Raw genomic sequence first — 17371 nt, forward strand, 5'->3', positions numbered from 1 at the left:
CTCTTTTCCAAAAGCAACAACTCCATGGTTCACACAGACAGTTTGGTATAATTGGCATTATGACAGTTTTAGGCAGATAAAGTCTTAGTGTAGTAATAACTTCGTATCTTAATACTCTTATTAATTAAAAAGTAATTCGTTCTTGCACACCTAAGCACATGGGGGCGGGGGGGGGGGAATGGCAAAGTAGCAGATAAACAACAGTATTTCTGAAATAAAATGCAATTTTGTCTAAATGATCTGAACATTGAAGAAAATGCTCCTATTACTTCAGGACACAAAACATTTTGAAAAGTACACACACACACACACACACACACACACAAAAAAAAGCACAGAAACAGAGAAACAGGGAAATACTTCACTTTTGTCATTTATGGAATTCAGCACCTTCCAGAATTGAAGTATTTCCTTAAAAACTTCTTGGAACAAAACGTTTCCACGTGTAACTGAAGTATCATACACTGACTGACAGAAAATTTCAAGCACAGAATAAAAGCTGGGAGAGAGAAGTACTCTCGAATTTTGGTTTCAGCAAGATGTCCAAGTTTGGTCTGGTTGGAGCCCCTTGTAAATTTACATATTTCCTTATGCTTCCACAGGGCCTGCTACTATATAAAGATGTCCTGAGGTGGGATTAATGAAATCCCAGCACCTAGCACACAGCCTGACACACAATGGAATAATAATCATCAGTCATTGCAGGAAGTTACAGGCCGAATCACCCCTGGGCAAATAACAGACAAAAAAGAGAAAAATAATCTCTTTTGGGTTTTTCTAAGATTCAGCAGTTTATGCCAACTACCCTAATATGATGTTTGTACATGTTTGTTTTACAGTATCTAAAGCAGTGAAGGAACTCCTTCATGCTGCCTGCTGCTCCTTCCTCTCATGCTTCTCCTCCAAAAATACCTTACTCATCAAAGCTTGGATGCTGGAAAGCCAGGTAGATGCACATTAAACTCTTAATTAATCCTTTCACATCCCAGGAATTAAGATGCCAATAGTTCAATCTGTGCATGCAAAAATATGCCAATTTCCTTGACTTTTTAAGAGGCAAACTTGAATTCCACTGTCCACAGGCTTTTGGTTCCCTGCTCCATGAAGCCAGTGCTACCCAGTTCAACCTCAAAGGAACAGAACCCCAGAATCAGCAAAGAGGAGGACTTACATTTTAAGACAGGATACCCTTTTCAAGAGTATTCCTGAAAAAGAGCACATTCCACCCTCCCCTCCCATTCTGGAGCCCAGTGTCATTCCCCACAGCAAAAGCCAAGGCTTGCAGAATGCAAAGTGAGGAGGGAAAATATTTCATAACCAACTTCTGTGTAAATTACAAAGGCATGGAAAAAGGCACAAGGCATTCTCAGTGGACCAGAAACCCTAATAAAACCACAGACACTGGAGCTGAAAACAATCTCCTTAATTATTAACCTAAGTAGGAAAAATAACTGTTTCACACATTACCCTTAGAGAAAAAAATTAAACATATATATGTCTATTTAAACTGCAAGAAACATTTCCTCAGATGACTGTCTAGACTGATGTGATAATTTAAGTTCAGAATAAGCTAAAACCCCAGCCTGCTACTATTTACTAGAGTTCTGTCTGTGTAGAGGCAGAAACACAGCTTCTGTTCTTCAGATCTTTTGGGTGTGTTCAGCAAAACCAAAGGGCTTTAGAAATTCACCTCTTGAGCTTATACAGGATTTTCAGGGAGACATTATAAAGCTGAGTATCTTTTCACAACCAAAATGTAGGAAGGAAGATCATTTATACATCCTCTCAATACAGAAGTAATTTAATCATGTTTCTCATATAGCAAGCTATTAGTCTGAGGTGAAATAAACCAGTTTACTTTTGGCGCTCCATGATTTTGCAACCCTGGATGCAATGTGCTCTTGACTGGCTTCAGTAAACTACTCCTGATAATACCTGGATTACTCTTTTCCATACATATTTTACTATAGCAACTACAGCTTTTAAGATACTGCATAATAAATGATTAACACTTATGAAGACAGATATGATTGAAAATTTAAAGAAGATCCACTTTACATAACTTTAGGCCTTACCATTTAATTCACTGTAAGGGAGCTCAAAGCATAATAGACATAATGAAAAATATCAGGGGAGAAAATACAGAAAAGAAAATTCCTTCCAAATATCTGTCATCTTTCTAACCTTCAACCAAAGCCACACAGAGTTTTGGGGTCTCCACACTCATCCTCCTGGCTCAACATTGGGACAGTTTTATCAAACTCCTTTCTTATTAATCAAAACAAGCCTAAGGTGAATGAAAATGCCCTTTGAGAGAAAAGCAAGCAAAACAACAACAACAACAAAATCTTCCCACTTCTTATTTTCCAAACTCAGCGTTTCACAAACAACTGTGGAGGTGTTATTGAATAATATGCACTTTCCCTCTCCTATTTCTTGCTCCAACACTGCAATATTCAAAGAAATATCCAAAACCCTTCTTTCACTCTCTCTCTCAGATCTAATATGGAGCCTTTGTGTACAGAGAACATGTAATCAAGGAAAAAAAAACAATTTCAGGCATTCATAACCATTACCGAAATAAGCTTCCAAGGTTCCTAAGTTCCCCAGATAATCTCTCAAACCTCCTCTACACAATACCTGTAAACTTAAGAGGAAACTTGTCTAACTTATTCTAATATATTTTACAGTCAAAAAAAGTGAAAAATTTGATTATTTCTTCCTCTTTCCAGAACTTCAAAACTGGGTTCTTCAGCTTATTTCTGCTTTTTCCAATTTTGCCTGGAACACCCATATAAGCAATATATTACATTAGTACTTGCTGAATTTGACAGAAAGTTTTCCTATTTACATGAGTATTTCAGACGTTTTTGCATTTTCTTTGTTAAAGACACTCCCTGTGGGCAAGTGTCTCAATTTCTTCTGATCTCCAACTTTCCTAGATATCCTGAAAATAGATCAAGATTTTTTTTTTCCTGGATATCTTACAAATTAATTAGCTTAATAAGATTAATGGGTTTTTTTTAGTTTTCAGAAGAAATAATCTTTTCTTCTGAAACTCTAACAAAGCCATCACGGCCTTGCTCAGCTCTTGTATTTTCTCTCTCCCCAAGTAAAACAAAAAAAGAAGATGACATTTTAGTGCTACCGACCAACAGCAAAATTTTCACTGTGGTAGGGAAAAGATAAGACCACACAGAATTTTTCAAAGGCTTCATCTTCCCTCTCCTCTGCAACGCTTCTCACTCATGACTTTGCTTCACTGCTCCCTATTATCAGACCCTCGTTTCACTTTTCAGTGAACAATCCTTAGATGTAGAGCATAAGCTGGTGTAAGTCCTACCTAACACATAAAAAACACAATTTTTTATGCTGTCCTAGACTTGTTCCTCTTATAGGTAAGAGGAAAAAAATTACTTTTCAAGTGCAGATTTTAAAAAGTAAATATATGAAAAAAATACAAATATTGGCTCCAAGTATAAGGTGTAACAGTTCTGGCAGTTCTTTCTTTCTCTCTTTTCACAGTTAAGGGCAGCACAGCTACAGAGCTTCCCTTTTAAATTATTTAAACCAGTGAAACATTCCCTGTGCCTGAGCTGCAGCACTCTGGTGAAAACTCTCAAGCCTTTGGAAGAAGTAATTTTAATCCATATTTTTATTTTACTGTTGTAGACCTACTTTAAAGGCATAAAACCTCTGCTTTTAATCCTAATACAAAGTGCAACAACGCCACACCTATCACACTTTCCTGTCCTATGCTTGAACAAACTGAGAAGTTTTGAAGATTTCAAGCACTTCAAAAGCAGAAAAACTGCTGCATTTAAGGGTTTTTACCTTTTTCTTTTGTTGGTGCCAAACAAAGAGTCATTCAAATACTGGGATTTAATTAAAAACTAAAAGAAGGGAGTAAGGGAGAGACACTGACTGGAATCACAGTACTTCCTTCATCACTACTGCAATCAGCATGTCAGCATTACCTGTGTCATTTTTAAAACTGCTAAATGTTGTATCTTCTGCAGACCTAGAAGGGAGACATTTTCCAGCGCCAGCTAACAACAAGCAAACACACACTCTGTGCAGCTTTTTCTGGATGTTTCCCTTTGAAAACCTTGTTTCTGGGGATAATGATGGACAACAAAAGCAGGGAATGCATTGCCAGAGCCCTGTAACATCACTAGGTACTGACATCTGAGGGCAGGAAAGCAGCTTTTTGCATCTGCCCTGCTGTGGTCCATCGGGGGAGGATGTGGGCCAGTATCCACACGCCAGAATCTGCGGCACAAAAAGGAGCTTGGTGAGCAGGGACTGCACTTAAAACGGGTGTGTTATTAACACCTGACAGCACCTCTAGCCTCAAAAAAACCCTCCAAAATATCTAACAAGTCCTTCCAACATAGAAGAACCTATTCAAATACTTGTACTTATTTATTCCCCCATATCTCACTGTATGTCTTGTCCCAGGTACTCACCTGCCAGATGAAGCTTTGCCTCTTACTGCTGCAGGTATTTGCAATTCTTATCTCTACTATTTCCAACAGAAATAGAAGCATTGGGGTTTTTTTAGTCTAAACTGAAGCTTCTTTTGCTGTAACAAAACATGACCATTGCAGCATTTTGCTTGCAATCAGCCTTCAGCTAAGCATTGAAAAAGCTGACAGAAATGCTTTCTTAAAAAAAATTTAAGATAAAAGGGAAGAATAGCGAAAGTTGCAAATTGTAGGAAGATTTTCACATTCTGTAGTTTTAAACTACTGCTGACTTATTTTTAGCTAATTTTATTAAACGGAACTTAATTTATTTTAGTTAAATTAGGCTTCAAGTTGATGATTTAACACTTGTATTTCCCTCAGTGAGCAGGAACACCCCCTGTGAACTGGGCCATGTAGTTTTGAGCATGCTACAGTAAACTAATTACTTTTTTCTTCACCCAACAGGCCTTGCACAACTTCTTTATGAACCTGTACAAAATAACCCAGGACCACATGCTGCACTTCCCAAAGGCTAAAATTAGACTGAAGATGAATTAAACTGATGTTTAGCAGGTCACTCATTTATTGTACACTGAAAGAAAAGAAGCAGGAAGACCATAAAAAAACCTCTACTCTGGCTCAGGATGATAGCAGCAATAAATAAAGGGAAAAAAAAAAAAAACAAACCAACAACCTCACAGCAAAATTAAAAAACTATCTTCCCAAGACTCCCACAAAAAGAGAAGAGCTTGCTGATCAAAAAACATTTTTGCTGTTGAGCACCTCATGGTACTGCCAGCATCAACCAGGAAAAGCTGTGTCAAGTTAAGAGGTCTTCTAAATACTTGTCAGAAGAAGACATTACTTAAGGAACTACATTTTCTGTTGCTTCATTTAGACTGTCACTAAAGCACATAGATCTTCAGCACCACTACAGATTAAATATACGTTTTATTTCTTCTTTATAATAAAATTGTATTTGAGAAGTATTGACTACTATACAAATGTGTGTCAGTTTGCTACGCTAGCTTAATTTTAAACACATGCATTATCCCCAAACATCTCCATAAGCCCTGTGCCCATCAGCTGCCTCAGTGTGTGTCCACTTCAGTTCTGTATTATTCTTTACTCTTCTGCCTCAATTACTAACAACACTTTAGCTGAGGATGCTTTTTGCTTTGTCCTACTTGCTTCTCTGTGCTGTTGACAGCTTTTTTATCCACTGCCCAGCTTAAAGAAAAACGCTTTATCTCATGTTGTATTAATAGAATTTTAGTCTCCTGGAATGGTTTGGGTGGGAAGGGACCTCAAATCCCATCCACTGCCACCCCTGCCATGGCAGGGACACCTCCCACTGTCCCAGTGTCCAGCCTGGCCTCGGGCAGTGCCAGGGGTGCAGGGGCAGCCCCAGCTGCTCTGGGCACCCTGTGCCAGGGCCTGCCCACCCTGCCAGGGAACAATTCCTCACTGCCAAGATCCCGGCCAGCCCAGCCCTCTGGCAGTTGAAAGCCGTCACCCTTGTCCTAACCCTACCTGTCCCTGTAAAAAATTCCTCTCCAGATCTGTTTTAGGCTCCCTTTAGCTACTGGAAAGTTGCTATTCAAATACTGCACACTTCCTTATTTTTCCCCATTTCTTACCTGTCAAAGCTTGATAGCTTTATCTGAAATTCTCCTCCGTCTTCAAAAGGATGCTCTTCCTAAGCTGTGCATTTCTACTCATTCCAAACCCTTTTGCTTCCCATTATGAGCCACTTAATATGGGGTAAACAAGAACTGCTCTTCCTCCCTCTGTATGGGATGGAGGCAAAGTTACATCAGTGACAAGATTTGCTTTTCTCCCTACTTCTTTCCTTTATCCCATGATAAAGAAGGAAGAAAACATGCTTGCTTTTCCACAGCTTCCTATCTCTGAAGATTATCAATTTTAAAAAATGCACACAAACCATGAGCAGTGACACTACTATCATTTACAGTGCTGAGAAACCAGAGAATTGGTGATGCTAGGAAAAAAATTGTCCTTACATGAACAACTGAGAATGAGGCCTCCTTTTCTGTTGCTCTTTCTTTTTTTTTCTATTCTTTTCTCTGGGAAAACTCAACTGCAGAAATTTCAACACTTTTTTTTTTCAAGATCCAAAAAACTTGCATCTTGGGTGCTTGCTGACCAGAGACCAGATTTGACAGGAAATATAAGAGGTCAGCACACACCTCAGCAAAAGCAGGAACTCCCAAACAGGTTCTTCTCTCTTTTTAACCCAGCAGAAAGCCTCAAGCTGAATACTCTGATCATGCCAGTCATCAGTTACTGCTCAGCCTCCCGTCTCCAGCCCGGAAATTAGTCTGCTCAGAGCCCAGATAGCTGAAAAACCAACCACATTCTATCTACAGCTTAGGCTGGGAGGCCACGCTGAAGGAAACACACACATGTTCTGTGTTAGGAAGAAAATACCTAATTTTAAAGAACTTAATTTACAGAACCATAAAAAGCGTGCGTTAAAAACACACTGATGTAAATAAAACCTACAAAACAACGTCTCTTACAACTTTGAGGTGATCTGCAAGGGAAGTTCACATATCCTTAAACTATAAAATTTTACTCAGAGTTATGAACTGCTGCTAAATTCAGTTTAAAAATAAACCACTGAGACACTTCTTGCTGTAAAATATTTCAGGCAACTATGGCAACCCACAGATGAAGAAACCACTGCATTCTGCTATTTATTGGAAAGCATAAACTATTACATTAAAAGCATAAATTACAAATTACTGTTGAAATAAATAGGCATCTAAGGCATCTTTTACAATACTTTCACATACTCCATCTCATGTAATGCATAAAGAAAATGACCACTTAGATACTTTTTATAGTTATTATCAGGATATACTATAGGAGTCACCTTTCTTTAACTGAATAATAGTAAAATAAATTAGTAACTTCTTTACTTGAGTATGAGAAGGTCTATGCAATACCAAGGTTAGGCAAATTGTACTTAGCCCTATCAAAGCTGTAAAAGCATGCTATATTAGATATTAGATTAGACAGTTATTATATATGCAATTGTATATGCTATATTTTATTGACAGTAACAGAAGGAAATTTGGGTTACTACCTCCAATTTCAAGCAATAAAATGCAAACCTTGAATTGAAATAACTCAATTTTCAAATACCCACATAAGGGAGATGAACTCTTGCAGAACAAGAGCACTCCACACAAAATTGAAAACCTAGGACTTTCAAGGAGAGCTGGGAAATATGGATGCCAAAACACTGATGTTTAAATTCCTGTACAGGGCTTGAACTCTGCAGCTAAAGATTTCACAATGAATGGCAAGAAGGCAAACCTGAACCCTTTCAACATCACAAAAGTTAGGCTGCAACAGCCAAGTGAAGTAGAATCTTTTAAGCTTTGAAGGTCAAACAATTTAAAGTATAAAAATCATTACTAAAAACTCTGAGCCATCATCACAGCTGGAGTCTGTCATATGCATCAATACGATTCCACAGCCCTGAATGTAGTCGGGGAACAGAAGCAAATCTTAACTAAGAATGATTTCTTTTTTCTAGGATAAAAAGCAAGCTTACCAAGTTGTCTAGCAATAAATAAAAAGCATTTCTGAGTGCAATCAACTACATTAAAAAGGAACTATTTTGAATATTGCAATTCTATCATGCCACAGTTCAGCCAGAAGTATAATCCACCTTAGACACTTAGCCCAGACTGCAGAATTTGCAGGGTTAAGATCCATTACAAGCAAGGCCCAAACTACAAATTACCCTAACCTTGTCCAACCCCTTGAAAATCCATTCCAAACAGAAAGACTTGGTAACCTCTTATTTTACACACGTATACACTGTGCACAGACATACCTCTGAATGGCTACAAAACAGCTGTAAGTATTAATACTATTTTTAACAAAATACTATTTCCTATTTCTCCGCTAACCAAACTATGCAAGATTTGGGTCCTTGTGCCTGCTTCAGAAGAAATAACTACAGGAAATGGGATAAATAGAAAACTGCAAATCAGGTTTAAGAATGCAAACAACAACAAGCTAGAGACAAACAAACTGATTCCTCTTTCTCCTGTGATACCTAGTGGGTCTATAAACCAGCCTGGAATAGCAAATAGAAACTCCTGCTTTTTCAGTGTGTGGCTTTCTAGTTCCTTTACCTCCGTGGAATTTATTCCCATTTCACAGTAAACAAATGCTAAAAAAAAATTTAAAAACATAAAAAGGTGCAAGATATATTTTCAAGGTATTTCTCCAAATTTATACACAGCACTGAGCATTTCACAGCTGAATTTGGAAAAGGGATTTCCACAGGACTCCCTTCTGAAGACACCTCTGAGATGCATTCTAGAATAAGAATGGGTTTAGGAACTGAACCCTGGTAATTGGTTATTTTTTTCAGTCCTTCTCTGACTTCTTCCCAACTAACCAGAGCAAATTACTTCCAAAGTTCCTCTTATGAAAGAGATGTTACACAGGGGAAAAAATGTTCAATTATCTAGACTTACACAATCCCAACACCACCACCAATTCTGCTGGATTGTTATTTTATGTAGCAGAGAGCAAAAGGCATCTAATCTTTTAACTATTGTGTGACAAAACATGCAGCCTAAATGAGCTGAAATTCCTACCAATTAGGCTTTGTACGTGTCAATGCTCAATGCGTCTGCCAAACTGAAAAAATTAAAAAAAAAAAAAAAAAAAAAAAGAAGACACTTTCTAAAATTACAAATAGACATGCAATGCACACACAGCATTTTTTTGTATACAACTACTCACAGTTTCCTTCCTTAAATCCCCTTTACCTCTTTGGCACTGAGGGCCAGTGAAGCCGTAGACGCAGGCGCAGCGGTTGGGCCCGACACACCTCCCTCCGTTCTGACAGCCACTCTCACAGACAGCTTCAATTAACAAAACAAGACAGAAAGGTTAATAACGCCACGGCAATGGCATTTACAGAGCAACACGTGCGTCATTTAAAAAATTCCCATTTTTCTCCCGCTGCTCTAAGCCCCTCTAGGCCTGAGGATGGAGCTGATCTCCCTCCTGCCACCTCCACCAGCAATGACTGTGCACACCAAATTCCCCCTCCTGCCACCTCCACCAGCAAAGACTGTGCACACCAAATTCCATCAGCACCTGCTGGTATTAACTGCAAACAGCTGCTCAGCACAGATTAGTAGCACAGGTCCAACTTCAGTGTGTTTCAATCAGCTGCGCAGCTCTAGTCACTCATAAGAACTATGTAAGAACTTATTATCCCTCACTGAAGTTACCTATCTATCAAACCTCATTTTTTGGGCATATTGTGTTGCTCAGTCACAACAGCAACAAACCTTTTGAGAAGAGAAAGGAGTCCAAGAGAGAGATAAGCATCTCTCAGAGTCGATGCTGCTGGAAGGAGGAGTGATGTTTAAAAGCAAAGGTAAAGAATTATCTGTTTAAGTCATCACTTTTTACCTAAAAAACCCCTGTGTTTCTTAAAAGATCCCGAAAAAAATAATTTTTTTGTGGTGAAGGAGGAAGCAGGGTGGGGTGAAAGGGTTATAAATCCACAGAACATTTAGATGAAAAAGATATTTTACTGTCATGGAACTTCAGAGCACCCACTCATACTCTTTACCAATGGTCTAAATCAAGAACAAAGCTTCCTGCCAGACCACTGAATTTTCTCAGTTCAAAAGGAGGAGAGGAAGAGGAAGAGTCCTTCAGAGAGGCTGAAAAATGCCATTAAAAGAGTACCTTAACTAACCATCACTTTAGCTACTTTCTGACTCATCGCTTCAGGTCTTGGCTTCAAAATTGTCCAAAATTAGCACATGAAATGCTTCCAAATCAAAACATTTCACATTACAGGACAATCATAATATTTTTAAACTTTTCCATTTTTGGTCTCAAAGTCAGTAGGCTGCCTTCCTAAATGTGTCTCCTCAGTTTGGATGTGGTATTTGTAACACATTTGAGTATCCAGGGCAAAAGAACCGCAGAGACCTAGAGAAGGTAATAATTTCAAACAAAAAAAGGTACACATGACTCCTGTATCATAGTGGAGAGCATAACTGTTGGGTGGAAATGTGATAAAGCCTTACTTCTTACCAAGAACCACCAAACAGAATTACCTTTTCCTGAAAATGCACACATAAAATGAAGATATTTTGCTGCATGTGTTACATTACTGAATTAATGGACGGCACTTCAGCAAGACAATTAACTGGATTATATACAATTAAATTTTTCTAAATAAAAATTAAAACATATTTACATTTTTAAGACTGTCTAGAAGACACCTATTCATAATCCTGCTTGAAATTTTAACTACATGATACAGTGAAACCAATCCCCAGGGTTTGTTCAGATTTTCTGGACTGATTCAGGGTCACCACTTGAAAATTCAATCATCTTTTTATTTATTCACTGGAAACTTGCCTTGTCTGAGAACATTCAGGTGTTGGATATATTAACAATATGTTTTAATATATTTTAACAAAAGCAGGAAGGGACCAGCAACCCTGAATACAAAACTTCACTGGGGTCACAGGTGAGGATTACAACTATTTGCTAAAATTTTAGAGAGTTTTATCCAGTTAAAGCAGGAACAAGACTGTTTTTCCAGCATTAATAAAAATGACTAGGGCAAAAAAAATTATCTTCCACACTATTCAGCCCATCTGGTTTTTGCAGAGCTGCCCTCTGTCTGTCTCTAGTTCTTTCAGCTGGCTTTATGGAATTAATTTATCTCCTAATTAGTAGTCAGCTGGCCTCAGAATACACTTTTGAGTCTTTCTTCATCTCTGCAGCCTTTAGGGACTTTTATTGTTTGCTAAATTGCTGCAGCTTGTAAACACTGTGCTGTTATAGGTAAAGCTGGGCAAATAATTCACTTTCTAGTTTGTCTGCCAACCCAAAAAGGTATCCAATAGCTTGAACCATATTAAATCCTTTTTTTCCTTAGACTAAGTAGTAAACAGGAGAACATTCTCCAACTCAGCAGTGAGACTATTGTTCTGAGGCAGAGAAAACTTTGTTAAGGGAGAATGGAAAACTGGCGAACATCTGGTGTGAAGAGGGGGATGCACAGTGATGCTGCTCCCCGAAATTGCTCAGCGATTCCAAACTGTTAACTTGAACTTTAGAGAGCACAAAAGCACCTCATGCAGGAAATGACCGCCAGCTGAACGCCACACCCCAAAACAAGCATCTCTCTCAGGGGTTTCAAGCAAACCGGCTGCGACTTACGCTGCTCACAGTGGGCGCCAGAGAAGCCCTTCTGGCACTGGCACCGCTCATCCACGCACGTCCCGCCGTTCCTGCAGCTGATGCTGCACTGCCGTGCTGCTGGGAGAGACCCAAAATCAGCCAAAAGCACCACCAAGGAACGGCCTTTCACAGCCTTGGGGATGGGACCCGAATGGCGGGCTTTGCACCACCTATGCCGCATGTTTCAGGTGTACACTCATGGAGGGGTTTTCTACAATTATGTTGCAACTCAGAACTTTTAACTGCATTGAGAACTGTACAATCTTGGTTTCTCAATGGAAATGTGAATACCACACACATTCATTTGTAAACTTCCTTCTCTCTTTAAGCATATTTTGTTTAGATTTGTCACACAGAGTAAACAGGCACGTGTGGAATAACAAACTCGAGGTGTCTTACCTAACCATAATTTACACTTGCACATGCAGTAATGAGAACTTATTTTTAAGGAAGTTGGCATTTTTGTCACTGAAACTTGAAGAGAATGACTTTCAATGAAATCTCTGATGAAAACACACTTAAGTGCTTACCAGGTCTTGATCCACAGGTGGGTGATATCTGCCCACTGGCACAAGTGCACATGTTGGGACGGGAACAAAATCCATCACCACAGCTATTTCTGCAAATTGCTGAGGAAGAACACAGAAAGAAGGTGACAGGGATTAACAGAAACCTGAGGCTTAAAAACAAAAAAAAAACAAACAACAAACCCAACTCTTGAAAACTCACTTCATTGGGACAGCAATTACGCATGCAAAAGCAATTTTAAGTTACATAAAGTGAACTGAATTTTGACATAATTAGTATCTCTTGACAAATTTGAAGACAATTAGAATTAAATCAGGCATATTCAAACACTGACCTGACCACTGAAATCAGGTAATCAATTCTTTGCCCAGTTAGAAGTATCAGCCAATTATGCAAGCAATGTAAAATCATTAAAAACACGTCTTTTAGACCACAAGACTGTGAGAAAACATTACCAAGAACCCAAGATTTGAAGGAATGTAAACAATGCCAATTTGCACTATGGGCTTCACTCTTACAATCACCATTTTAAAAGCATTTTAGGGTCTTTTTTTTTTTTTTTCCTATTCCCACGATTATCCATCCTTTGCCCACAGAAGCTTGGCGGGAAGTCAATGTGCAAATGCTGGACTTTGCAACTTTGTAGTGTTTCCCTAAATATAGTTTCCTGCACTCAGGTACCTCCCACACTTTTATTTAAAAAGCATAAAAAGCCCAGGAAAGCCTGTTGAGCCCACACCTGGCGTGTTGCATGCCTGACCTTGTGCCATCCCCATGATGACCCCAAGTTCCTGCTTTTCCTTCTCACTCACCATCCAGCACAGCAAGAAGTGACAGAACCACAAAAAAAAAAGAGCTAGAAGTATAAATTATTCTAAAGCAGATATAAATTAATACATCAAATCCATCTGCTCAAGCAGCAAATGAATTAAAAGAGCCTGAAGCAGTCAGAGTCACTATAGCACAACAGAGGATTTCAGAAAGACATACATTGTGCAACAGATAGCTTGTAGAATAAAAAATCCTCAAAAACAAGCAAACACCACCACCAAAAAACCCCTAAGAATCACAATTTCTTTGTAAATTGGCCTAGAGTTCTGTGAGAACCAAATAATCTGGCAGCACATCTCCACTGAAGGACTACAACCAAATACCTTGAGAAGATCACACACCACTCTCTGGGCATCCAAAAGACGCAAAAATGCGTCATCTACGTGCTACAATAATGTCCCAAATGTGAAAGCACGAGAAGTCAAAGAGTTTATGGGATTTTTCTGTTTAACTGGAATTAGAGACGTGCCATGGGTTGACTTAAAATACGATTCCATGAGCCAGGATGTGGATTTAGAGCACTTGACGAGCACAGGAAATGGGGTTGTTTTTTAATATTCCTGTTCAGTCCATCTTTATATACTACAATGTCAACCTCTTGATAGAGTAAGGTTTACATTTAGTCCATTTCTTAATTTATTATCCGCAAAGGAGTAATTTTTTTACCAAACTGAAGGCCCTAGAGTTTAAGGCTATATCCTAAATATGCCTTCATCAGAACAGTTTACTCTGTATAACAAAAGAGTAAAAGTAAGTAGACCTTTCAGACCAAGGTCTAAAATCTTGGTTTTTAGACAAAAGATCACTTTTAATCATAAATGTGCCACAGACCACCAACAACCACCACCACATCACCAGCTTGAAACGCTGTCAGGTCAGGATGGTTTCTTTTTCACCTACCATTGGCTCATAGATTTCTCCTCATTGAAATACCACTTTAAAATCACCAGTTAAAGTATGCATCAATTATAACCAGCACATCTCCAATAAGAAGTTTGATACCTTGTCCAGCATCCTGTGCAGGAGGTTTTTTCTAGGTGAAAAACTCTAGCTAAAGGGAATGTCATCTCCACAGACATTAAATGTCAGCATAGAAATGCGTACACTTAAACCTCAACCAAAAGCAGAAAAGTGTCACAGACAATACTGCTCTGCCAAAATCATTCACCCTATAAACATGTTAGACAGTGCAATTTTCTTTCCAATTGCTTACTGCAATTAGAGTGCAGTAAGCAGGCAGGAGCTAGATGATGTCCCTTGTGCACATAAATTAAAAATAAAACAGATTATTCTGGATGTGGGCAGGCCTGAGAGCAAGGCCTTTAAGAGGCATTGAGAGACAATTTAAAGGATATGTTGTAAGGATTGTTGAAAGCCCCTAAACACATTTGAGCCCCACACACAGCTGAATCTGAAAAGCCTATCAACAGCATAATAGGCAGCCCAAATCCTTCTTAAAATCTCTACTTTACATTAAAGCAAAGCAACCAGTATTGAAAGATTTGATAAATGTGAAAAGAACATTGTGAGGAACTCCTTTTATTCCACAGCAACATCAATAAAAGGATCTTCCTCTGAATGGCACCATAATCCTTCGCTGGAAAATTCTGGGTCAGCTTGAGGTGAAAATAAGTGTTACACGGCACAGTTATCCCCAATATTAGCCAGTCAAGTCTAACCATGTAAAACCAACAGATGTGAGCAGGTGAGGGAGGCCTGGAATCATAAAAAGTAACCTTGGTTTATCACCCTTCCCTTGCCCAGTTTTGTGCTGCATACCTGCAGTTAATCAGATGGAGAATGACAAAGACCTCCACTCTGAAGTTGAGCATACTTATTAACAAAACAGACAGCGACAGGCTAAATTAAATGGCAACAGATTAAAAATTTAAGGTCTGAAGGAGGCATTGTCTACTATCAGCTGTTACCTAACACAGAGAAATCTCAACTTCATTTTATATTTCATGGTAAACACCCCCAAAGACATCATCCCACCAGAGTTCTGAGCACATTCCCCTCACACACAACCTTTTTCCTTTTTATTTTTTTGCCATACCATGTATGTCAAAAGTCACATCTGTCAGCACAGTACCAGCCAGCAGCCAGTCTACATGCCTGACAGCCATCAAAACACAACTAAAAATAACAGCCAAGACAGTAAGCATCCCAGATGTAAAGGAGCTTTCTATTTGATTGTAATTCCAAGCTTCAGAGAACTTCAAGATCTGATTTGCCTATATCAAAACCTTTTGGCTTTTTTTTTTCCCCTGTTACTACAGTTCAGCATTTGATTTGACAAAGTTTCGGACTTTTTTCCTGAGCTGTCACGGGTTTTCTTTAAAAACTAGGTGGAGACATGTCTCTTATCAACATACAGCCCCTTTCAGCTACAAGGAACGCGGACCTGCAATTCCATCTGGTTTATTTTTCCTAAAAAAATAAATTATTGCCTAAAAATAACGTGAAGCACAGAACTGGAAGTAGCTTTTCTTGTGCTGAAGGATAAGTGTGACTCGTAGGAGAATATTTACTCTCCTTATTAAGCCCTGAGCAGTAGAAGCAGCCAGACACTTACGAACAATGCACTGATTCCCTCCAGCAAGGGTCCTCCACCCAGGGCAACAGTAGGAGCGAAATCTAGAACCACACACATTTGGCCTGCAACACAGACAAATCAATAAATGTGCACAGGAAAACAGGAAGCACTCCAAAGAGAATTTAATGTTTTACATACACACACGGGAAGAATCTAGCTGCATAAAACAAACAAAAAACTGCATAGCGAAGTTGTCCACAAAAATATCCTCCCCAAAGGGAAAAAAAAAATCTTCCTCCAAGAGATTTTATTTTTGGGTTAGTTCAACTGATTAATACAAAAGAGGAGAGGTAGATGAGGCAAGGGTGGGTAACATTCATCCTTCTTGCAAAAACTGAGGATATGGAAGAGATGAGTTTGATTCTGCTTTCATTCAAAGTCTGAGAAGCACTGCCATAAAAACGAGCTTCTTGCTGTCATCTGACACTAGACAGAAGGGATGCCCTCTCATAAGGATAAGCTAATACCAAGAAGTCCCTGAAACATCAGAAGAAAACCAAACCGACTCTGCATAATTTCTAGGTAGAAACCCTCCAAAACAGTGAGCGTCTAAGCGTCTCAATATCGGAGGACCCTGTACCAAGGAGCCAAATTCATTAGCTGTAATCTAGGCCCCCCACAAGGTCAGCGTTTAATTAAATCGCACTAATTAGGAAGCCAGATTCCACAGGCAAGCACCAAACTCCCGCTTATCGAACCGCGAGTCCGCAGCCTCAGAGAGGCGGGAGGGAGAGCGGCACCGGGGGCACACACACCGGGACCGCCGGCAAGGGGCTCTGGCTGGGGACATGCCCTGGGGAGCACGCAGGCGGCGGGGAAGGGGGTTTCAGCCTTGTCCCTACCCTCGGAGCCCGTCGTGCTGTCCTCGCCTGCGGACCCGACCGGAGGCGCCCCCGGCCCCGTCCTCCCGGTGCGCGGCGGTAGCGGCCAAGGGGCCGCCCGCTCCTGAGGGAGCGCGGAGCGCCGGCCGATGCTGCTGCTGCGGCTGTCGCTGCTGCCTCCCGGCCGCTCCCTGCGCACACAGCACGAGGCAGCCCAGGCACAGCGATAAGAAGCACCAGCGCTGTGCCCAGAGCCGCCGCCGCCTGCCCATGCTGCGGCTATTCCGGCGGGAAGCGGGCCGGCAGCCGCGGGCGGGAGCGCGGGTCCCGCACCGCCCTCAGCGGGCACGGGGCGGCCCCCGGGCGGGGAGAAACTTCAGCCGCGGGAAACGCGCCGTGTGTCCTTCCCAGCCTGCCCGGCCGGTGCCATCAAAGCCCGGGCTCCACTGTGCTCGCAGACAGCCCTCTGCGGAGAAGTGGGAAAAAAGAGGTGAATAGTTGGATTTTCTCTCCCCCTCCCCGCCCACTCCGCCGCAACAGGAAATCTAAGGGAACCGCGCTGAATTTTCCCTTAAAAAAAAAAAAAAAAAAAGAAAGAAAGAAAAAAAAAAAGAACCAGACGCTAATTAACCGCGGCTAAATAAACGTGCTGGGGCAGAGCGAGAGGGGAGCGAAAAGCCCCTGCCCAGCGCCAGGGGCGGATTTACAGCGAAAAGAGCGGAGGAGGAGCCGGTGCCGGTGAGGGGCTGGGGAGGGGGAGAGGAAGGGAGGGACGGGGCCGGGAAGAGGGGATGGCAGGAGGGAAGGGGAGAGGAGGAGGGAGTGAGGGCTGGCGGCTGCTGGAGGGAACGGGG

General features: G+C 40.6%; 1 protein-coding gene across 3 annotated transcripts in view; it reads right to left on the bottom strand.

The window, feature by feature from the left end:
• The window catches only part of FBN2 (fibrillin 2), a 124484-nt gene extending 107695 nt beyond the window's left edge, over positions 1-16789 (bottom strand). For 2 of the 3 annotated variants that reach the window (XM_063180437.1, XM_063180436.1), the window contains exons 1-5: positions 16539-16789; positions 15676-15758; positions 12272-12370; positions 11721-11816; positions 9290-9385 (exon numbers count right to left, since the gene is read on the bottom strand). In XM_063180437.1, coding sequence (XP_063036507.1) covers positions 9290-9385; positions 11721-11816; positions 12272-12370; positions 15676-15758; positions 16539-16789 — 625 coding nt within the window. Of the gene's footprint in view, positions 1-9289; positions 9386-11720; positions 11817-12271; positions 12371-15675; positions 15759-16538 lie in introns of those variants that run through there. The other variant, XM_063180438.1, reaches the window with a different exon arrangement.
• Between the last annotated feature and the right edge of the window lie 582 nt (positions 16790-17371).

The sequence above is a fragment of the Melospiza melodia genome, chromosome Z (assembly GCF_035770615.1).
Source record: "Melospiza melodia melodia isolate bMelMel2 chromosome Z, bMelMel2.pri, whole genome shotgun sequence".
Classification (NCBI taxonomy): Eukaryota; Metazoa; Chordata; class Aves; order Passeriformes; family Passerellidae; genus Melospiza; species Melospiza melodia.